Source organism: Pecten maximus, chromosome 12 (genome assembly GCF_902652985.1).
Source record: "Pecten maximus chromosome 12, xPecMax1.1, whole genome shotgun sequence".
Classification (NCBI taxonomy): Eukaryota; Metazoa; Mollusca; class Bivalvia; order Pectinida; family Pectinidae; genus Pecten; species Pecten maximus.
In genome coordinates, this window is record NC_047026.1 from 38,455,448 (window position 1) to 38,481,330 (window position 25,883).

Below are 25,883 nucleotides of genomic sequence, written 5' to 3' on the forward strand. Positions count from 1 at the left end.
TATCTATAGTAACGGTATCTATAGTAACGGTATCTATAATAACATTATCTATAGTAACAGTATATATAGTAACGGTATCTATAGTAACAGTATCTATAGTAACATTATCTATAGTAACAGTATATCTATAGTAATAGTATCTATAGTAACGGTATCTATAGTAACGGTATCTATAATAACAGTATTTATATTAACGGTATCTATAATAACGGTATCTAAAAATATAGTATATATCTATAGCAGCAAAGTCTCTAACTGAAAAAAAATAGAAAAAATATCCAATTTAACTTGAATCTATAGAGTGTATTCTTTTCTTTCAGCCAACAGCATCTATAGCGGAAGTCCCATCTGGAAATGAGAAGACCTTGTTTACATCACGATCTAGAATGAGTCTGAGACGAGGTGATAGGACCAAACGCCGGAACAGCTGCGTTGCAGACCAATCAGGTAAGTTTTTTTACCTTTATTTTACTGAATACTGAAAATGCCAACTGTGATGATGGACTCTGCTGGTCACTTTATTATGCAGTATTTCAGAATCTCTTAATTATCTTTTCTGTCTTTCACTTATTTTGTTTGCTTCTCTGAGTTTAGCTTTTTTTTGTCGGGAGTAATTTAATGAGAGGGTAAAGCCTTCTGTCATTGCATGCTTGCTGTGAGATTCCAATAAGGGGAAACAGAAATTGACTTGTCTCGTACAGGCAGCAGGCATCGCATGACCTTATGTAAGTGAGACCCCAACAAACCAAACAGTAAAAATAAGAAGATGATCCTTTATCTTGGAGTTATGTTGGTGTAGTCTGTCGGCTGGCACAATAGTAACATATACTAGTACTCTCACCTAGACCAACGGGGTTTGATAACAAACTCTCACCTAGACCAACAGGGTTTGATAACAAACCCTCACCTAGACCAACGGGGTTTGATAACAAACTCTCACCTAGACCAACAGGGTTTGATAACAAACTCTCACCTAGACCAACAGGGTTTGATAACAAACTCTCACCTAGACCAACAGGGTTTGATAACAAACCTTCACCTAGACCAACGGGGTTTGATAACAAACCCTCACCTAGACCAACAGGGTTTGATACCAAACTCTCACCTAGACCAACAGGGTTTGATAACAAACTCTCACCTAGACCAACAGGGTTTGATAACAAACTCTCACCTAGACCAACAGGGTTTGATAACAAACCCTCACCTAGACCAACAGGGTTTGTTAACACACTAGTTTTCTCACCCAGACCAACAGGGTTTGATAACAAACTCTCACCTAGACCAACAGGGTTTGATAACAAACTCTCACCTAGACCAACAGGGTTTGATAACAAACTCTCACCTAGACCAACAGGGTTTGATAACAAACCCTCACCTAGACCAACGGGGTTTGATACCAAACTCTCACCTAGACCAACAGGGTTTGATAACAAACTCTCACCTAGACCAACAGGGTTTGATAACAAACTCTCACCTAGACCAACAGGGTTTGATAACAAACTCTCACCTAGACCAACAGGGTTTGATAACAAACTCTCACCTAGACCAACAGGGTTTGATAACAAACCCTCACCTAGACCAACGGGGTTTGATAACAAACCCTCACCTAGACCAACGGGGTTTGATAATAAACCCTCACCTAGACCAACAGGGTTTGATACCAAACTCTCACCTAGACCAACAGGGTTTGATAACAAACTCTCACCTAGACCAACAGGGTTTGATAACACACTAGTTCTCTCACCTAGACCAACAGGGTTTGATACCAAACTCTCACCTAGACCAACAGGGTTTGATAACAAACTCTCACCTAGACCAACGGGGTTTGATAACAAACTCTCACCTAGACCAACAGGGTTTGATAACAAACCCTCACCTAGACCAACAGGGTTTGATAACACACTAGTTCTCTCACCTAGACCAACAGGGTTTGATACCAAACTCTCACCTAGACCAACAGGGTTTGATACCAAACTCTCACCTAGACCAACAGGGTTTGATAACAAACCCTCACCTAGACCAACAGGGTTTGATAACAAACCCTCACCTAGACCAACAGGGTTTGATAACAAACTCTCACCTAGACCAACAGGGTTTGATAACAAACTCTCACCTAGACCAACAGGGTTTGATAACAAACTCTCACCTAGACCAACGGGGTTTGATAACAAACTCTCACCTAGACCAACAGGGTTTGATACCAAACTCTCACCTAGACCAACAGGGTTTGATACCAAACTCTCACCTAGACCAACAGGGTTTGATACCAAATTCTCACCTAGACCAACGGGGTTTGATAACAAAATAGTACTCTCACCTAGACCAACGGGGTTTGATAACAAACTCTCACCCAGACCAACAGGGTTTGATAACAAACTCTCACCCAGACCAACAGGGTTTGATAACAAACTCTCACCTAGACCAACAGGGTTTGATAACAAACTCTCACCCAGACCAACGGGGGAGGGGGGTACTCTGGTTTTTCTAGTGATACATTGTGATGTAGCTTAGGGTCACGTTACCATTCAGTGAGGTGACATCCAGGCTCCAAGAACCAAATTAGTATAATAATGGTTCTCAGCTGATCTCATGGGTTAATAAACAAACAAATATTATAATAATAACAAAGCTCGTCTTTTATCTTTCATGCTAAAAGGCATTGCATAGAATGGGAAAATACCTTAATATTTTTTCCCAAAGATTGTACTGATGTTCTGGTGTCAGCCATTTTCCTCAGCTGGTCTCGTGTAAAAGAATTCCATTAACAATAGTTTTATGGTTAGATCAGCTGTATCGTTCCTGTTCATGGACCTGTGACTGCAATATGTTCTGCAAGATAATGTGATCAGATAAGATTAACAAACGGAATGCAATATGGAGCTGTTGGGGGAGTACAAGCATGTCATTGATCTTGTTTCCAGTGAGAATTGAGGTAATGGCCTGTTTCTACACTATATGGCCGTTTGTCAAAAGGATTTTGTCTAATAAACAATCTTCACATGTCTCTCATTAATTTCAGATGTGTTTATTTTACTTGTGTTCACATCATTTTACATTCTGTCTTCTTGGAAATGTGATTATGCTCTCGGCAAAGTGTCGTTTGTGTGTCATTTATTCAACTAGATTAACATTAAATGGTGACAGATGAGCTCTCCTGCCGAATTCTCCCTGTTGGGTGATTCTCAGTTACAAGTACTCGAGCCATACAAGGATGCAATTGGAAGCTTAAAATGTTAATTCTATCCATAGCCTTCCCCTTTATGTATTAATGGGTGCAATTTGGGCTTATTGCTGATCAGTATTATGTGTGATTTGCAAGGTGGGCATTATTGTGGAGTACCATGTGTGATTTACAAGGTGGGCAAATCGTGGAGGAACATGTGTAATTTACAAGGTGGGCACATTGTGGAGTACCATGTGTAATTTACAAGGTGGGCAAATCGTGGAGGAACATGTGTTATTTACAAGGTGGGCACATTGTGGAGTACCATGTGTAATTTACAAGGTGGGCATATTGTGGGGTACCATGTGTAATTTACAAGGTAAAAATCAAGGTTTTAAATATTACTGGAAATATCACATGAAAATGAACATAAATAATTTGTATGGTTTGTATGTATAATTATATGTACAGGTATGGAATTTACCTTTCAATAATAAGTAAGAATATAAGATTTAAGTGTATGTCCCTGTAACCCTGGTAACACCATTGTTAAAGACTTCCATGACAATATTCACCAATAACCAGAACAGTCGGAGGAGCAATAAAATCTAGATCTCGTTCACATTAATGAAAATTATTCCACACCAGTAGTCATAGGGGTTTGAGTGAAGCTGACAATTGTGTGATTATTTACTGCGTCTATAGCGCCTGTCAATCACATGAAGTGTTAACATATAAAAGAAGACAGCAGTAAACAAGATTGTCAAGTCGTCACCACATGTCCATTTCTTGCTGAATATGTTTGGAAGACATCATATTCCCTCCTGTTATACTGAACAAATCTTCTATTTGGAATCCTCATATTTGATAATGATTGTTGATCAGATTTAGCACTAAAAGGTTTTGTACAAACATAGAATAATGAAAAGCAGGATTTATCTGATGTAACCATCTTCTGTTGATGATGTAAACAGCTAGTTTTTCTGAACATCAGTGCTGTAAACAACATTATACTAATGGAATAAATTTCCTTTTAAACTCTGTAGAACATTTCCCTCGAACACTGTATGTAAATGTAATTAGCAATGTAATATTTCCAATCTAACACTGTAATTAGCAATAGGACATTTCCCTCTAACACTGTAATTAGCAATAGGACATTTCCCTCTAACACTGTAATTAGCAATAGGACATTTCCCTCTAACACTGTTATTAGCAATAGGACATTTCCCTCTAACACTGTTATTAGCAATAGGACATTTCCCTCTAACACTGTAATTAGCAATAGGACATTTCCCTCTAACACTGTAATTAGCAATAGGGCATTTCCCTCTAACACTGTAATTAGCAATAGGACATTTCCCTCTAACACTGTAATTAGCAATAGGACATTTCCCTCTAACACTGTAATTAGCAATATGACATTTCCCTCTAACACTGTAATTAGCAATAGGACATTTCCCTCTAACACTGTAATTAGCAATATGACATTTCCCTCTAACACTGTAATTAGCAATAGGACATTTCCCTCTAACACTGTAATTAGCAAAAGGACATTTCCCTCTAACACTGTAATTAGCAATATGACATTTCCAATCTAACACTGTAATTAGCAATAGGACATTTCCCTCTAACACTGTAATTAGCAATAGGACATTTCCCTCTAACACTGTAATTAGCAATAGGACATTTCCCTCTAACACTGTAATTAGCAATATGACATTTCCCTCTAACACTGTAATTAGCAATAGGACATTTCCCTCTAACACTGTAATTAGCAATATGACATTTCCAATCTAACACTGTAATTAGCAATAGGACATTTCCCTCTAACACTGTTATTAGCAATAGGACATTTCCCTCTAACACTGTTATTAGCAATAGGACATTTCCCTCTAACACTGTAATTAGCAATAGGACATTTCCCTCTAACACTGTAATTAGCAATAGGACATTTCCCTCTAACACTGTTATTAGCAATAGGACATTTCCCTCTAACACTGTTATTAGCAATAGGACATTTCCCTCTAACACTGTAATTAGCAATAGGACATTTCCCTCTAACACTGTAATTAGCAATAGGGCATTTCCCTCTAACACTGTAATTAGCAATAGGACATTTCCCTCTAACACTGTAATTAGCAATAGGACATTTCCCTCTAACACTGTAATTAGCAATATGACATTTCCCTCTAACACTGTAATTAGCAATAGGACATTTCCCTCTAACACTGTAATTAGCAATATGACATTTCCCTCTAACACTGTAATTAGCAATAGGACATTTCCCTCTAACACTGTAATTAGCAATAGGACATTTCCCTCTAACACTGTAATTAGCAAAAGGACATTTCCCTCTAACACTGTAATTAGCAATATGACATTTCCAATCTAACACTGTAATTAGCAATAGGACATTTCCCTCTAACACTGTAATTAGCAATAGGACATTTCCCTCTAACACTGTAATTAGCAATAGGACATTTCCCTCTAACACTGTAATTAGCAATATGACATTTCCCTCTAACACTGTAATTAGCAATAGGACATTTCCCTCTAACACTGTAATTAGCAATAGGACATTTCCCTCTAACACTGTAATTAGCAATAGGACATTTCCCTCTAACACTGTAATTAGCAATATGACATTTCCAATCTAACACTGTAATTAGCAATAGGACATTTCCCTCTAACACTGTAATTAGCAATAGGACATTTCCCTCTAACACTGTAATTAGCAATATGACATTTCCAATCTAACACTGTAATTAGCAATAGGACATTTCCCTCTAACACTGTAATTAGCAATAGGACATTTCCCTCTAACAGTGTAATTAGAAATAGGATAGTTCCCTTAATCACTGTAATTAGCAATAGGGCATTTCGATCTATCTAACACTGTTATTAGCAATAGGACATTTCCCTCTTAACACTGTAATTAGCAATAGGACATTTCCCTCTAACACTGTAATTAGCAATAGGACATTTCCCTCTAACAGTGTAATTAGCAATAGGACATTTCCCTCTAACACTGTAATTAGCAATAGGACATTTCCCACTTAACACTGTAATTAGCAATAGGACATTTCCCTCTAACACTGTAATTAGCAATAGGACATTTCCCTCTAACAGTGTAATTAGCAATAGGACATTTCCCTCTAACACTGTAATTAGCAATAGGACATTTCCCTCTAACACTGTAATTAGCAATAGGACATTTCCCTCTAACACTGTAATTAGCAATAGGACATTTCCCTCTAACAGTGTAATTAGAAATAGGACATTTCCCTCTAGCACTGTAATTAGAAATAGGACATTTCCCTCTAGCACTGTAATTAGCAATGTAATATTTCCAATCTAACACTGTTATTAGCAATAGGACATTTCCCTCTAACACTGTAATTAGCAATAGGACATTTCCCTCTAGCACTGTAATTAGCAATATGACATTTCCCTCTAACACTGTAATTAGCCATAAGATGTTTTCCCTCTAGCACTGTAATTAATAAAAAAAAATAATTCTCCTCTAACACTGTTATTAGCAAGATAACATTTCTAATCTAGCACTGTTATTAGCAATATTATATTTCCAATCTAACACTGTAATTAGGGCCCCGCATCAGAGATGCGGTGCCCTATAGTAATCAGGTTGTCCGTCTGTCCGTTTTTTCTTTTGCGCAAAATTATTGACAAGAGTTGGAGGATTTCGGTGAACATTGGTACATAGTGGTATTTAGGGAAGCCAAACACAATGGTATCACTTATGAAACCGTCTGTTGCCATGGTAACAAATGGAGGTTTCCGATTGGTTGAAATTTCGATATTGTTCGATTTCGGTGAAAATTGGTACATAGTGGTATTTAGGGAAGCCAAACACAATGGTACCACTTACGAAACCGTCTGTTGCCATGGTAACAAATGGAGGTTTCTGATTGGTCGAAATTTAGTTATTGTTCGATTTTGGTGAGAATTGGTATATAGGGGTTTTGAGGAAACACCTTTCCAAAATCTGTGTTGTCATGGGAAGGAAATAGAGGCTTCTGATTGGTAGAAATTTTGATATTATTTGATTGCGGCGAAAATTAGTACATACAGGTATTGAGGGAAGCCGATTTTCGATGATGTAACATTTTACATATTGACATAAAACCTCAATACACACATACATATACAATACTATTACAGTCTTTCATTAGCATAATTTATGACTTATGCAAAGTTGGTCACAATCAAACAAGATATCAACTGACCAAAGTTCAAAGTGAATGGGTCATATATTAAGGTCGGATTGACATTTTTTAAATGGTAAATCTTAAGTTGGTCACAATCAAACAAGGTATCAATTGACCAAAGTTCAAAGTGAATGGGTCATATATTAAGGTCGGATTGACATATTTTAAATGGTAAATCTTAAGTTGGTCACAATCAAACAAGGTATCAACTGACCAAAGTTCAAAGTCAGTGGGTCATATGTTAAGGTCGAATTGACATTTTTTAAATGGTAAAGATTTTGTTATGACATTATAAAGGTAAGTTGGTGTCAAGTGACCAAATTTTGAAGTTGATTGGGTCTAAATATAAAAAGTTTTAAAACAAAAAAAGGTGAAAAAAGTACTGGTTTGGATTTCTTATACCTCAAATGACAAAAAAAGGACATTGTTAAAATATTGTAAAAAATCCTTTTTTTCTCCCCTTTTCTTCACATTTGGTATGGTTTTTTTTTCAGAAAACCCTCTCAAGTTTACCTTATTAAAATAACTACATTGAGATTATATCAGTTTGTGTGCTCCTTGATATTAGATTTGAAACAAATTTGAAAAGTGTAATGCTTGTAGAATTCTTTTAGCTAGCTTTTCCATACAATAATAATAAGTCAGTGGCCCTATTAATGCTAACATTAATGAAACAATAGCAAAGGTTAATCAAAAACATATATCTAATAGTTTCATGTCAATATATTACAATCAGTGTTTTTCCTGGGTATTTTGGGAAAACTTCAATATGCCAAATTGGGAAAACACTGTAATTAGCAAAAGGACATTTCCCTCTAACACTGTAATTAGCAATATGACATTTCCCTCTTAACACTGTAATTAGCAATAGGACATTTCCCGCTTAACACTGTAATTAGCAATAGGACATTCCCCACTTAACACTGTAATTAGCAATATGACATTTCCCTCTTAACACTGTAATTAGCAATAGGACATTTCCCTCTAACACTGTAATTAGCAATAGGATATTTTCCTCTTAACACTGTAATTAGCAATAGGGCATTTCCTTCTAACACTGTAATTAGCAATAGGACATTTCCCTCTACCACTGTTATTAGTAATAGGACTTTTCCCTCTAACACTGTAATTAGCAATATGACATTTCTCTCTTAACACTGTAATTAGCAATAGGACATTTCCCTCTACCACTGTAATTATAAGTAATAGGACTTTTCCCTCTAACACTATAATTAAAAATAGGACATTTTCCACCAAGAATGTAGTTAGATTAAATGCTATTTCAGCTTTGTCAGCAATTATCTAGGAAGTAATTGGATTTATTTTTGGTTTAATGTCCTGGTATATCAAGGGAGCTCCGAGTCCTTATGTCCTATAAAACATGACATGTTGTGTTTGTATGACCCATGGACACTCCAAGTCCCTATGACCTGTGTGATCCACTCCGAGACCCTGTGAACTAACACCACATCTGGTGTCTGTGTGATCCACTCCGAGACCCTGTGACCTACCTGTATAACACCACATCTGGTGTCCGTGTGATCCGCTCCGAGACCCTGTGACCATGAGTACCTATATAACACCACATCTGGTGTCTGTGTGATCCACTCCGTGACCCTGTGACCTACCTATATAACACCACATCTGGTGTCTGTGTGATCCACTCCGTGACCCTGTGACCTATACCTATATAACACCACATCTGGTGTCCGTGTGATCCACTCTGAGACCCTGTGACCTACCTATATAACACCACATCTGGTGTCTGTGTGATCCACTCCGAGACCCTGTGACCTACCTGTATAACACAACATCTGGTGTCCGTGTGATCCACTCCGAGACCCTGTGACCTACCTATATAACACCACATCTGGTGTCTGTGTGATCCACTCCGTGACACTGTGACCTATACCTATATAACACCACATCTGGTGTCCGTGTGATCCACTCCGAGACCCTGTGACCTACCTATATAACACCACATCTGGTGTCCGTGTGATCCACTCCGAGACCCTGTGACCTACCTATATAGCACCACATCTGATGTCTGTGTGATCCACTCCGAGACCCTGTGACCTACCTGTATAACACAACATCTGGTGTCTGTGTGATCCACTCCGTGACCCTGTGACCTACCTGTATAACACAACATCTGGTGTCCGTGTGATCCACTCCGTGACCCTGTGACCTAACACCACATCTAGTGTCTGTGTGATCCACTCCGTGACCCTGTGACCTACCTATATAACACCACATCTGGTGTCTGTGTGATCCACTCCGAGACCCTGTGACCATGAGTACCTGTATAAAACAACATCTGGTGTCTGTGTGATCCACTCCGAGACCCTGTGACCTACCTATATAGCACCACATCTGATGTCTGTGTGATCCACTCCGAGACCCTGTGACCTACCTATATAACACCACATCTGGTGTCTGTGTGATCCACTCCGAGACCCTGTGACCTACCTATATAACACCACATCTGGTGTCTGTGTGATCCACTCCGAGACCCTGTGACCTAACACCACATCTGGTGTCTGTGTGATCCACTCCGTGACCCTGTGACCTAGCTATATAACACCACATCTGGTGTCTGTGTGATCCACTCCGTGACCCTGTGACCTACCTATATAACACCACATCTGGTGTCTGTGTGATCCACTCCGAGACCCTGTGACCATGAGTACCTGTATAAAACAACATCTGGTGTCTGTGTGATCCACTCCGAGACCCTGTGACCTACCTATATAACACCACATCTGGTGTCTGTGTGATCCACTCCGTGACCCTGTGACCTAGCTATATAACACCACATCTGGTGTCTGTGTGATCCACTCCGAGACCCTGTGACCTAACACCACATCTGGTGTCTGTGTGATCCACTCCGAGACCCTGTGACCTACCTATATAATACAATATCTGGTGTCTGTGTGATCCACTCCGAGGCCCTGTGACCTACCTGTATAACACCACATCTGGTGTCTGTGTGATCCACTCCGTGACCCTGTGACCTAGCTATATAACACCACATCTGGTGTCTGTGTGATCCACTCCGAGACCCTGTGACCTAACACCACATCTGGTGTCTGTGTGATCCACTCCGAGACCCTGTGACCTACCTATATAATACAATATCTGGTGTCTGTGTGATCCACTCCGAGGCCCTGTGACCTACCTGTATAACACCACATCTGGTGTCTATGTGATCCACTCCGAGACCCTGTAACCTACCTATATAACACCACATCTGGTGTCCGTGTGATCCACTCCGAGACCCTGTGACCTAACACCACATCTGGTGTCTGTGTGATCCACTCCGTGACCCTGTGACCTACCTATATAACACCACATCTGGTGTCTGTGTGATCCACTCCGAGACCCTGTGACCTAGCTATATAACACCACATCTTGTGTCTGTGTGATCCACTCCGAGACCCTGTGACCTACCTATATAACACCACATCTGGTGTCTGTGTGATCCACTCCGAGACCCTGTGACCTAACACCACATCTGGTGTCTGTGTGATCCACTCCGTGACCCTGTGACCTAGCTATATATCACCACATCTGGTGTCTGTGTGTTCCACTCGGAGACCCTGTGACCTACCTATATAACACCACATCTGGTGTCTGTGTGATCCACTCCGAGACCCTGTGACCTAACACCACGTCTGGTGTCTGTGTGATCCACTCCGAGACCCTGTGACCTACCTATATAACACCACATCTGGTGTCTGTGATCCACTCCGAGACCCTGTGACCATGAGTACCTGTATAACACAATATCTGGTGTCTGTGTGATCCACTCCGAGACCCTGTGACCTAACACCACGTCTGGTGTCTGTGTGATCCACTCCGAGACCCTGTGACCTACCTATATAACACCACATCTGGTGTCTGTGATCCACTCCGAGACCCTGTGACCATGAGTACCTGTATAACACAATATCTGGTGTCTGTGTGATCCACTCCGAGACCCTGTGACCTAACACCACGTCTGGTGTCTGTGTGATCCACTCCGAGACCCTGTGACCTACCTATATAACACCACATCTGGTGTCTGTGTGATCCACTCCGAGACCCTGTGACCTACCTATATAACACCACATCTGGTGTCTGTGTGATCCACTCTGAGACCCTGTGACCTAACACCACATCTGGTGTCTGTGTGATCCACTCTGTGACCCTGTGACCTACTTATATAACACCACATCTGGTGTCCGTGTGATCCACTCCGAGACCCTGTGACCTAGCTATATAACACCACATCTGGTGTCTGTGTGATCCACTCCGAGACCCTGTGACCTAACACCACATCTGATGTCTGTGTGATCCACGCGGAGACCCTGTGACCTACCTATATAACACCACATCTGGTGTCTGTGTGATCCACTCCGAGGCCCTGTGACCTACCTATATAACACCACATCTGGTGTCTGTGTGATCCACTCCGAGGCCCTGTGACCTACCTATATAACACCACGTCTAGTGTCCGTGTGATCCACTTGGAGACCCTGTGACCTAGCTACCAGCCTGAGTTTCTATGACCTGTTGTGTATATCATGGTTTAATATTTTGTTTGTCTATATATTGACACCCCTACTTGTACTTCTGCAGCAGTGATAGAGACATATATTGGTCATCACAAAAAATTCCTTAATTACTTTGTTGCTGTCTATTATATCTGACATTGACTTTTGTGATACTTTCAATTCCTCATAGTATTGATCATGACATGTGATGTTGGACCGACCATCCAGCTTCATTGTTAGGAATTATTTAAGAATAACATATAGCATTCCAATAGGTCCAGTTATGGGAAGGCTAATGATGGCTATTTTTGGTAGAACCACTGATCGGTATCTAGCTTAATGTTATATAATTCCACCAAACAAATTCTGAGAGGAAAATTTTGGAGAATGTTTCAAAGAATTTGAATATTATTGATCTATTTGTTTTTGCCTTATATTAGTCTATACAATTGCAGGTTTTGGGCTTATTTATGATTCTGTAACATTGTATATAAGTTAGATATGAAGAGAATCACATCTTAAAAGAAAAAAATCAAAATCATGTAAATTGGTAATGGTATTAACTTAAATTGTAAAATGAATCATTTGAGAAAACTTAAACTCTATAATGGTGTGATTATGAAATAGTTTATTAAATGATAACAATTTTATAATCACAGAATAAAATTCTCCCTAGATGTAGATGTCCATTCATACAGCCAATTAGACTAGAAATTGGCATTTTCATTTCAAGTTAAGTCCTTCAACACCCAAAAGCTATCAGAGGAACACTTTGATAGTTATCTAAAATTTTTGGCAACTGAATGGATCCATAAGAACTGAAAGAAAGGCAAATATTGTGAAGCGGAGACCCTGGCAGTGGATCTATTACATAAGGAAGATGTACAGGAATATATTGGCAGTGTCCGCTTTAGAGAGCACGCTAATTGCTTTGAGTTTCCTCCAATTTTTGGATGTATAGAAGTGTAAGAGCCTCTATTGGATTGCATTAGTGGTCATTGTACCTGATATTTATCCTGTAGAATATGGCTCAGTTGTATCGTATTACGCTGGTCATTACCCAGAACATTGGTCAGTTTCCAAGCTGATGAGTCACTCATTCTATAGAAGTTCTGTAAATGTCGGGAATAATCTGAACATGTATCCATAACCAGTGATGTTGATTTTGATTGACTTCCGATAGAAAGATTTCAAGATCAATAAAGAGAAATTATTGTAGGATGAAGATAAATAAAGAGGAATTATTGTAGGATGAAGATAAATAAAGAGGAATTATTGTAGGATGAAGATATATAAAGAGGAATTATTGTAGGATGAAGATATATAAAGAGGAATTATTGTAGGATGAAGATCAATAAAGAGGAATTATTGTAGGATGAAGATAAATAAAGAGGAATTATTGTAGGATGAAGATAAATAAAGAGGAATTATTGTAGGATGAAGATAAATAAAGAGGAATTATTGTAGGATGAAGATAAATAAAGAGGAATTATTGTAGGATGAAGATATATAAAGAGGAATTATTGTAGGATGAAGATATATAAAGAGGCATTATTGTAGGATGAAGATATATAAAGAGGAATTATTGTAGGATGAAGATAAATAAAGAGGAATTATTGTAGGATGAAGATAAATAAAGAGGAATTATTGTAGGATGAAGATAAATAAAGAGGAATTATTGTAGGATGAAGATAAATAAAGAGGAATTATTGTAGGATGAAGATAAATAAAGAGGAATTATTGTAGGATGAAGATAAATAAAGAGGAATTATTGTAGGATGAAGATAAATAAAGAGGAATTATTGTAGGATGAAGATAAATAAAGAGGAATTATTGTAGGATGAAGATAAATAAAGAGGAATTATTGTAGGATGAAGATAAATAAAGACGAATTATTGTAGGATGAAGATAAATAAAGAGGAATTATTGTAGGATGAAGATAAATAAAGACGAATTATTGTAGGATGAAGATAAATAAAGAGGAATTATTGTAGGATGAAGATAAATAAAGAGGAATTATTGTAGGATGAAGATCAATAAAGAGGAATTATTGTAGGATGAAGATAAATAAAGAGGAATTATTGTAGGATGAAGATAAATAAAGAGGAATTATTGTAGGATGAAGATCAATAAAGAGGAATTATTGTAGGATGAAGATAAATAAAGAGGAATTATTGTAGGATGAAGATAAATAAAGAGGAATTATTGTAGGATGAAGATAAATAAAGAGGAATTATTGTAGGATGAAGATAAATAAAGAGGAATTATTGTAGGATGAAGATCAATAAAGAGGAATTATTGTAGGATGAAGATCAATAAAGAGGAATAATTGTAGGATGAAGATCAATAAAGAGGAATAATTGTAGGATGAAGATCAATAAAGAGAAATTATTGTAGGATGAAGATCAATAAAGAGGAATAATTGTAGGATGAAGATAAATAAAGAGGAATTATTGTAGGATGAAGATAAATAAAGAGGAATTATTGTAGGATGAAGATAAATAAAGAGGAATTATTGTAGGATGAAGATCAATAAAGAGGAATTATTGTAGGATGAAGATAAATAAAGAGGAATTATTGTAGGATGAAGATAAATAAAGAGGAATTATTGTAGGATGAAGATCAATAAAGAGGAATTATTGTAGGATGAAGATCAATAAAAAAGAATTATTCTAGGATATGGTTTTTGATGTGATAAGTTTGAAATCCTTGATTAAAACACCACTTTTACTGGAATATACTTTTTGAAATAGATAAAAATAAACATATCGATATATTAGGTATTTATTATACATGGACAAACATTCTGAAAAAAAAGGGTTAGGATAACCTATAGTCATGATCCTGCTTCATCTGTTGTCGCGCTCCTTACATGTGTTAACTTTCTCAAGTTCCACCAGTGCGACTGAGCTCTAACTTGCCGTAAATGATCTTGGGATAGTCCTGATCAAGTGTTGCTATTTTTCGGATCGGTCGGAAACCTAAGAAGGCCACCATCTTTAAAAACAATTTTTAAACTTCTTCTCCAGTTCTACTGGTATATATATCATTGAGCTGAAAATGAGTTGAAATGTTAAGGAAGGGGAGCCAACAAGATGTTGTTATTTTTTTGGCCTCGTAAAAACTTTGACATGGCAGCCATGGTGGCCATTTTTCAACATGATTGCCCAATGATGGTTTTCCTGAACAGCACCTATTTTAAGCATCTTCTCAAGTTCCACCAGTGGGATTCAGCTGTAACTTATCTTAAATGTTCCTGAGATGGTCCTGGTCAAATGTTGTTATTTTTTGGGTTGGTCCGAAATCCAAGATAGCTGTCTTGGCTGCCCTGGCCAACAGTACTACTATACAAAATGTACCTTCTACTGAGTATGTATAGTACTGTATAAAAGTGCAGGGGACTTTAGAGTCGGATGACCATTGACCTATGGGCCTCTTGTTTTTTGTTTGTTATTTATGTCCCTTCATCTTCTGTATTGTATCTGATCATCCAGTATGACCTTCTGACCTCTGTTACATCCAGGAGTGTCCTGAAATTGACAGTAAATGGAACTTCATCCTATCTGTGACAGGAGTACCTCACTCTTGTGGATACTAAGATCAATTCATCGTGTTCAAATTGTGTGTTTAATACTCGTGAGGATTTGGTTGATTGAATGATTGACAATGTGTTTGTGCTTTTCACTTGAGCCTTGCAGTTCTTAGGAATGTGTTCCCAGGAGTATATGTTGGTCTGTTAATTAGCAGGACATGAGTTTAAGAGTCCTTGTCTAGGATGACAACTGTGTATGACACCAATGTTTCCCGGTAACAACTCCGATCTTCAACAACAATGCATTTCTACATAAATACAGTTTTAATTGGGTTTTGTTGCATCTAATATTAGTAAATACAACAAATCTATCATCTTTCATTGTTACAGTGCTGTACACAATCAAGAGATGAAATATACAGAAAATATGATTCATTTTAAGGAGAAAATAGTGATTGAATCACTGCAATCTTATTGGAGAGAATAGGGATTGAATAATATCACAATCTTATTGGAGAGAATAGAGATTGAATCACTGCAGTCTTAGTGGAGAGAATAGGGATTGAATCACTGCAGTCTTAGTGGAGAGAATAGGGATTGAATCACTGCAGTCTTAGTGGATAGAATAGGGATTGAATCAGGGCAATCTTATTGGAGAGAACAGAGATTGAATCAGGGCAATCTTATTGGAGAGAACAGAGATTGAATCAGGGCAATCTTATTGGAGAGAATAGGGATTCAATCACTGAAATCACTGCAGTCTTAGTTGATAGAATAAGGATGGAATCAGGGCAATCTTGGTGGAGCTAGAGAATAGGGATTGAATCACTTCAGTCTTAGTGTAGAGAATAGGGATTGAATCACTGCAGTCTTAGTGGATAGAATAGGGATTGAATCACTGCAGTCTTAGTGGATAGAATAGGGATTGAATCACTGCAATCTTAGTGGATAGAATAGGCATTGAATCAGGGCAATCTTAGTGGATAGAATAGGGATTGAATCACTGCAATCTTAGTGTAGAGAATAGGGATTGAATCAGGGCAATCTTATTGGAGAGAATAGGGATTCAATCACTGAAATCACTGCAGTCTTAGTTGATAGAATAAGGATGGAATCAGGGCAATCTTGGTGGAGCTAGAGAATAGGGATTGAATCACTTCAGTCTTAGTGTAGAGAATAGGGATTGAATCATTGCAATCTTAGTGGAGAGAATATATGGATTGAATCACTTCAGTCTTAGTGGAGAGAATAGGGATTGAATCAGGGCAATCTTAGTGGAGAGAATAGTTGCTCACAATCTCTTATATGAGTTTAATGTCAACCAACCAACTGGGGTCATAAATAAGGTCACTGGTATTATAAATGGATTACTCTACTGACTTCATTAAGGATCTAATTGTTCTGACATTTCCTACACTTACTCACATTAACATCAACTCTTGTATGAAGTAGCATTTCCATCAACCAGGGTAAACAATGAGGATATGTCTTGTTTTCTCCAGCTTCCTACCTTTCTTTTACATCATACATTATCTCACAATAACACCCAGTGTGTTCTTTTTTCCATTTTATCTGACATCAATCAATTTTCTCCTTTCTTTAAATATCTCTGCTTATAAAACATACTGTCCTCCCATTTTCCCATTCCTTACTGTCATAATATACTTAGAGCCGTCATCTCTTTATGAGTTCAGGTTTCACCCACCAGGGGTTTAAATTGATGCCACCGTTTATAGTTCAGTTGCTTTAAACTCTTATGTGCACATGACCTCACAGCTGTGTCATCTCTTGTTGATGTTTAGAAGTGTTTTCCTGAGCAGCATTGTGATGAGACAGTTCTTATCATGTTTGGTTGTGTATTGGTCAATGTTGAATAGCGAGGGGATTATTATCAATAAAATCATATCGAGGGGATTCATATTGAGGGGATTCATATCGATTGATATGCTGTGTTACTTTAGATGACTCTCATAAGAATTCTAGTTTAAACCAAATGTGTCGCCAAACGATGATGAATGAGTATATCCGGGGAATGGCTAGACAAAAGCATGTCAAATTGGTGTGATCAGCTAGTCACAATTTGATTGTTTTACTTTAACAAACATTTACTCACCAACAAACATTTACTCACCAACAAGCATTTACTCACCAACAAACATTTACTCACCAACAAACATTTACTCACCAACTAATTTGATTTCAAACCAATTTTTCTGAAACTTTTTTTTCCTTGTGGTTATATTACAGCTATAATAATCGATTGTGCATACTTATTTATCATGTGATCATACTAAAAATAGAAAGTCATTTTGGACAAAATTTAGAAAAGATTGGTTCGTACTGAAATGACGTTTTTTGTCAGGAATTTTATATAGTTTACAGTTCTGTCTGTATAGAGGCTAGATTGCTTTGTGGTTTCAAAACCATTAGCGTCTCAGATTTACATCAGCGTCTCAGATTTACATCAGTGTCTCAGATTTACATCAGCGTCTCAGATTTACATCAGCGTCTCAGATTTACATCAGCGTCTCAGATTTACATCGGCGTCGGCGTCTCAGATTTACATCGGCATCTCAGATTTACATCGGCGTCTCAGATTTACATCAGCATCTCAGATTTACATCAGCGTCTCAGATTTACATCAGCGTCTCAGATTTACATCGGCGTCTCAGATTTACATCGGCGTCTCAGATTTACATCGGCGTCTCAGATTTACATCGGCGTCTCAGATTCACATCAGCGTCTCAGATTTACATCAGATTTACATCAGCGTCTCAGATTCACATCAGCTTCTCAGATTTACAACTACAACAGATCTCAAGTGTTTGTTACCATAACTACAACAGATCTCAAGTGTTTGTTACCATAACTACAACAGATCTCAAGTGTTTGTTACCATAACTACAACAGATCTCAAGTGTTTGTTACCATAACTACAATAGATCTCAAGTGTTTGTTACCATAACTACAACAGATCACAAGTGTTTGTTACCATAACTACAACAGATCTCAAGTGTTTGTTACCATAACTACAACAAATCTCAAGTGTTTGTTACCATAACTACAACAGATCTCAAATGTTTGTTACCATAACAACAACAGATTTCAAGTGTTTGTTACCATAACTACAACATATTTCAAGTGTTTGTTACCATAACTACAACAGATCTCAAGTGTTTGTTACCGTAACTTACAACAGATCTCAAGTGTTTGTTACCATAACTACAACAGATTTCAAGTGTTTGTTACCGTAACGACAGATCTCAAGTGTTTGTTACCATAACTACAACAGATCTCAAGTGTTTGTTACCATAACTACAACAAATCTCAAGTGTTTGTTACCATAACGACAACAGATCTCAAATGTTTGTTACCATAACTACAACAGATCTCTAGGTTTTTGGGTTGATGAGTTGGCCCCGAGAAGACAATACTAGTTTTGGATACTACATGTGTTAATTGACCTGAGAAAATAGACATTACATCAGATGTCACAGTCACTGTCCGATGTTGAGTGCTGATTTTATCTTTACACATCTATATCACTCGACCATCATTATGAACAAGCTACATGCAGTGCGTTGAAAGGTTTCAGCCAGCTTTCCTGATCAGGCACATAATATCCGAATATATGTAGCTATTGATGTCAGAGAGATATATCATAGAGATACCAAAGAGTTCAGACCACTGCATGCTAGGTTTTCTCTAAAGTCACACAGAACCAAGGTTATGTGGGCAGCATGAAAATATTCTAATCCAATTGCTGGCAACTTACAGCGTTTTTCTATAGTTATTGATGCCTGACTTTTCTGAGTCCGTTCATGAACAATGAGTACGTTAAACCAAACAGTTCCTTATCACGTTCATTTATCAAGAGTTGCATAACATTGACAGAGGAATATTGATCCATTTAAAGTTTAGTCAATGTTGGCCATAGTTTAACATGTATTGGTTCCTCTGTCATGGTTAAGGCTAATTATAAGCTTGGTGTTGTTTGATCATTCGCCACTAATAGGTCGGTACTCCTTGAAAATAGCACAAAGGTTTTAGGCATGATTATTATAACTATTTCTGTAGGTCTTGGTAAAACGCTATCATAATTTGTTAGCAGAAGAGCTGGGATGAACATGAATATTAAAATTTAATTTTTAAGAATACGGAGACCAAGTCATCGTATTGCTGTGACAATATTGCAAGGTTAAGTAAATACAGTAGACTGCCATTGTAATGGTTATATAGATAAGAATTTGTGTTACAAATCTTCCAAAGCATGGAAAAAAGATGTGACCATCATACAAAGTGTCTCATATAGGTGTGTTGTTACAATGTATCATATATATAGAGGTTACAAAACGAGTGGTTGATGGATAAGGAATTTATTTCACACGAGTAAGTTATTTTTTAAAAGTTACAAAAGACACAAGCTTTAGCAAGTGTCTTTTGCAACTTTTAAAAATTAACTTTCGAGTGCGAAAGAAATTCCATATACAACCATCACGAGTCGTGTGACCTGTTTCAAAGGGAAACGTGGCCAAGTATAATTTCACGTATGCAAATGCAGTGTACCGGTGACGTCCGGGACCCGGTTATGTGACGTCATTTGATTATTGATGACGTCAATAACAATTGCAGCTTGGGTCAAAGTTCGAATTATTGACCAATCAAAAGACTGGAAGGTCATATACTACTAGTGGTATATAATATGTATTTATGGCCCTGGATGCAGGGCAATATGAAGGTTTGTTTACCCGAAGGTATCATATTTCCCGAGGACTTGCCCAAGGGAAATATGATACCTTCGGGTAAACAAACCTTCATATTATCCTGCATCCAGACCGATAAAATGTTTATTATACCGAAAAATAATAAGTAATGATGATACTCAAAAATAAACTGAAGATATGAAATATCATTTTTATCACAAACTCCTGTGATCTCGGTTGCTCAATTGATACGATTCCAAGTCGAGGTGTTATTGACAGTTTATTTTAGAAACTCTTGGAAACAGTTGGCATGTACACTTGTTGATATTTTCCTGTTCTGAGCAATCTTGTTTTGCAGAATTTTATCTTTTTCTGCTTCTTCGACTGCACGAAAAGGTTTGCGTTTCTGTTCATTTGCCATTTGTAAATAACTGGAAGGGAGACAACTCCTCGCAACAGAATGTGATGGTGGCCATGGGGGAACGCGGTCCAGGGAGATATTATATTTATCTCCCTGGCTCACGCGCCTCAGGGAGATATAATGTTTTATCCCCCTTCCACGTGATGCGTTTCAGCTAATCACAGGCACTGTTATAAACATGAGGTATAATAACATTATTTATCCAACAGTCGGCACATTTATACATTGGCTTGAGAGTGGAATAACACAGCGTATTGTGGTAGAAAATATTTCTGTGTTGTTCCACTCTTAAGCCATTTTAGAAATATCCTGACTGTTGGATATATATATATATATGATATATTCCACTAGTTGAATATACCTTCCGGTCTTTTGATTGGTCAAAAATTTGAACTTTGACCCGAGCTACAATTGTTATTGACGTCATCAATAATCAATGACGCTGCATCACTGAGCCCTGGGCGTCACCTGCATGTACACCTTATTTGTATATGGGAAATAAGACTTGGCCACGTTTCCCTTTGATTCAAGCCGATATTGTGGTTGAAACAGGTCATACCACTTATGATTTTTGGATATGGAATTTATTTCACAATTTCACATTTTATGGAAGTTATTTTTCAAAAGTTACAAAACTAAGGCTTGTTTCTTTTGTAACTTTAAAAAAATAACTTACTCATGTGAAATCAATTCCATATCCAACAACCACTCTTAATGTAACCCCTATATATATATAAATACATATAAAATTTATATTCACATTGTTTATAATGTACATGTGACTGTGTGACCCTGTATGACCTTATTGTGTTTACTGTCAGACTGTAACTGTGTGACCCTGTATGACCTTATTGTGTTTACTGTCAGACTGTAACTGTGTGACCCTGTATGACCTTATTGTGTTTACTGTCAGACTGTAACTGTGTAACCCTGTATGACCTTATTATGTTGACTGTCAGACTGTTACTGTGTGACCCTGTATGACCTTATTGTGTTGACTGTCAGACTGTAACTGTGTGACCCAGTATGACCTTATTGTGTTAACTGTCAGACTGTAACTGTGTGACCCTGTATGACCTTATTATGTTGACTGTTAGACTGTAACTGTGTGACCCTGTATGACCTTATGGTGTTGACTGTCAGACTGTAACTGTGTGACCCTGTATGACCTTATTGTGTTTACTGTCAGACTGTAACTGTGTGGCCCTGTATGACCTTATTGTGTTTACTATCAGACTGTAACTGTGTGACCTTGTATGACCTTATTGTGTTTACTGTAAGACTGTAACTGTGTGACCCTGTATGACCTTATTGTGTTGACTGTCAGACTGTAACTGTATGACCCTGTATGACCTTATTGTGTTTACTGTCAGACTGTAACTGTGTGACCTTGTATAACCTTATTGTGTTTACTGTCAGACTGTAACTGTGTGACCCTGTATGACCTTTTTGTGTTGACTGTCAGACTGTAACTGTGTGACCCTGTATGACCTTATTGTGTTTACTGTCAGACTGTAACTGTGTGACCCTGTATGACCTTATTGTGTTGACTGTCAGACTGTAACTGTGTGACCCTGTATGACCTTATTGTGTTTACTGTCAGACTGTAACTGTGTGACCCTGTATGACCTTATTGTGTTGACTGTCAGAGTCTGTAACTGTGTGACCCTGTATGACCCTGTATGACCCTGTATGACCCTGTATGACCTTATTGTGTTGACTGTCAGACTGTAACTGTGTGACCCTGTATGACCTTATCATGTTGTATGTAAGACTACTGTGTGATCATGTATTGCCTTTTGCATTGATAGCCATTTGGCATTTTTTCCATGCACACAAATGTAGAAATACTGCAGCTGTTTTTTGTTACATTAAAATACTGTTCTCTTACAACTATTTAAATACTGTTCTCTCATATAAAAACCTTTCTATTCGAACTACTATCCCACTTTTCTTTCAATCAGTGCTATTCCCTCATCTGCTCTCCTATTTCTTTTTATATGTAATTCATCACACACAGAGGCTATATAATATATTCACTGTCCTGTTAGCCCTGTGTGTATGCAGTCCTACATATATGTCAGGACCCTAATCCCTCATTGTAACAGGGAGACCAGCACAGTCCCCATGGGGCCTGACAGTTCTGTTATGATACAGACAGCACAGCCTCCATTACAATGGTCAGGAATCTGAAGTCAAGCAAAGTCAACTTCATCAACTTTAACAAAATCAATTAAAATAGTATCCTAAAGAAAAACAAGAAAAAATCAGAAATTTAATATTGCCAATATTTTTTACCTGATTTGAATAATCTCTTGACTAAATAAAAATATGCATATTTATGTTTATTTTGCTTTACTTATTTTTTATTATCTTCAAGTTGACAAAACATTAATTTTGTGATTGAGTATCTTGGAGAGCTAACAATTTGGTTTAATCACTCAACATTTTTGAGAGATAAGAGAAGCTCTCTCTGTCCTGATCAATGACTGCTGATATATAATAACACATGTTGTATGTGGGGACTGATTAGTGAGCTAAACCTTCCTACACATAATCCATCAATATTGATATTGAAGCCATCTCCTACTTCATATACAAATTGTATGTAGTCAACCTAAAGAACAGGCTCACAATGGCTGCCCTATTATACCTTATAAAAGTCATGTAGATCATACTCCAGTATAATTATCATATGACTTTCCCTGTTTGGATTTTTAATGATAGTGTCCCAATACAGATTTTAATGAATGTCCCAATACAGATTTTAATGAATGTCCCAATTACAGATTTTAATGAATGTCCCAATACAGATTTTAATGAATGTCCCAATTACAGATTTTAATGAATGTCCCAATTACAGATTTTAATGACTGTCCCAGTACAGATTTTAATGATAGTGTCCCAATACAGATTTTAATGAATGTCCCAATTACAGATTTTAATGACTGTCCCAGTACAGATTTTAATGATAGTGTCCCAATTACAGATTTTAATGAATGTCCCAATTACAGATTTTAATGACTGTCCCAGTACAGATTTTAATGACTGTCCCAGTACAGATTTTAATGATAGTGTCCCAATACAGATTTTAATGAATGTCCCAATTACAGATTTTAATGAATGTCCCAATTACAGATTTTAATGACTGTCCCAGTACAGATTTTAATGATAGTGTCCCAATACAGATTTTAATGAATGTCCCAATACAGATTTTAATGAATGTCCAATTACAGATTTTAATGAATGTCCCAATTACAGATTTTAATGAATGTTCCAGTACAGATTTTAATGATAGTGTCCCAATACAGATTTTAATGACTGTCCCATTACAGATTATAATGAATGTCCCAATACAGATTTTAATGAATGTCCCAATACAGATTTTAATGAATGTTCTTGTTCAGATGTTAGTGAATGTCCCAGAACATATTTTAATGAATGTCCCAGTTAAGATTTTAATGACTGTCCCAGTTCAGATTTTAATGACTGTCCCAGTTCAGATGTTAGTTCAGATGTTAGTGAATATCCCAGAATATATTTTAATGAATGTCCCAGTTTATATTTCAATGAATGTCCCAGTACAGTCTTTTAATGACTGTTCTTGTTAAGATGTTAGTGAATGTCCCAGAACAGATTATAATGACTGTCCCAATACATATTTTAATGAATGTCCCTGTACAAATTTGTCAAGTAGGAAACATTACATTAAGTGGAATATGTTTTGTATCTCAAATGTGATAATTAAGCAACATGACATTAAGTAGAAGATTAGTTGTATCAAAACTAAATTAAATAGAATATCTGTTATATTACTATACTGTGATAATAAGGAACATTACACTAAGTGGAATATCTGTTATATTACTATACTGTGATAATAAGGAACATTACATTAAGTGGAATATCTGTTATATTACTGTACTGTGATAATAAGGAACATTACATTAAGTGGAATATCTGTTATATTACTATACTGTGATAATAAGGAACATTACATTAAGTGGACCAATATATCACAACTGTGATTAGTAACATTACATTAAGTGAAATTTTTGCTATGTCACAAATTTATCAATCAGTACAGGAAGTGCAGTGTGTAAAGCTACAAATGTAACAATAGCCAACATTACAGTAAATGGAATAGCTTTTACTGTGGTCACTGATGTACCAATTTGAACCTCAATTGTGACAATTAACAACATTATATGAAATGTGATAATAAACATTATTATATCAAGTAGGATATTATCACCATCCAACATCTTTGATAATGCTGCTGTTATATATTTCTGCAGTTGTGGTAATATCCTTATCAGTGATTGGTGGTCGGGTGACCCAGTGTAACACACCGTCCTGTTACCTACTGATTGGTGGCCGGTTGGCCCAGTGTAACACACCATCATGTCACCTACTGATTGGTGGCCGGGTGGCCCAGTGTAACACACCATCATGTCACCTACTGATTGGTGGCCGGGTGGCCCAGTGTAACACACCATCATGTCACCTACTGATTGGTGGTCGGGTGACCCAGTGTTACACACCATCCTTTGACCTACTGATTGGTGGCCGGGTGGCCCAGTGTAACACACCATCATGTCACCTACTGATTGGTGGCCGGGTGACCCAGTGTAACACACCATCATGTCACCTACTGATTGGTGGCCGGGTGGCCCAGTGTAACACACCATCATGTCACCTACTGATTGGTGGCCGGGTGACCCAGTGTAACACACCATCATGTCACCTACTGATTGGTGGCCGGGTGACCCAGTGTAACACACCATCATGTCACCTACTGATTGGTGGCCGGGTGACCCAGTGTAACACACCATCATGTCACCTACTGATTGGTGGCCGGGTGACCCAGTGTTACACACCATCCTGTTACCTACTGATTGGTGGCCGGGTGACCCAGTGTAACACACCATCCTGTCACCTACTGATTGGTGGTCGAGTGGCCCAGTGTTACACACCATCCTGTTACCTACTGATTGGTGGTTGAGTGGCCCAGTGAAAGTGGACGCTGTAACACACCATCCTTTGACCTACTGATTGGTGGTCCTACACTGAGCATTTGTCACTAGAATTTCATACTTGCGTATTGTTAACTGTGTTGGATGGATTGGTTAATGGTAGAAATGTATTGTTGACTGTTGGATGGATTGGTTAATGGTAGAAATGTATTGTTCACTGTGTTGGATGGATTGGTTAATGGTAGAAATGTATTGTTGACTGTCAGATGGATTGGTTAATGGTAGAAATGTATTGTTGACTGTTGGATGGATTGGTTAATG

The 25,883-nt window shown here is 37.6% G+C and overlaps 1 protein-coding gene across 1 annotated transcript in view; it reads left to right on the forward strand.

Annotated features, from left to right (window-relative positions):
- The first annotated feature begins 484 nt into the window (after window positions 1–484).
- Window positions 485–25,883, forward strand: part of LOC117339028 — a 146,809-nt gene continuing 121,410 nt past the window's right edge. Inside the window, 2 exon segments of the mRNA XM_033900392.1 lie at window positions 485–528; window positions 846–2,470. Of these exon segments, the coding sequence (XP_033756283.1) occupies window positions 485–528; window positions 846–2,470 (1,669 nt within the window).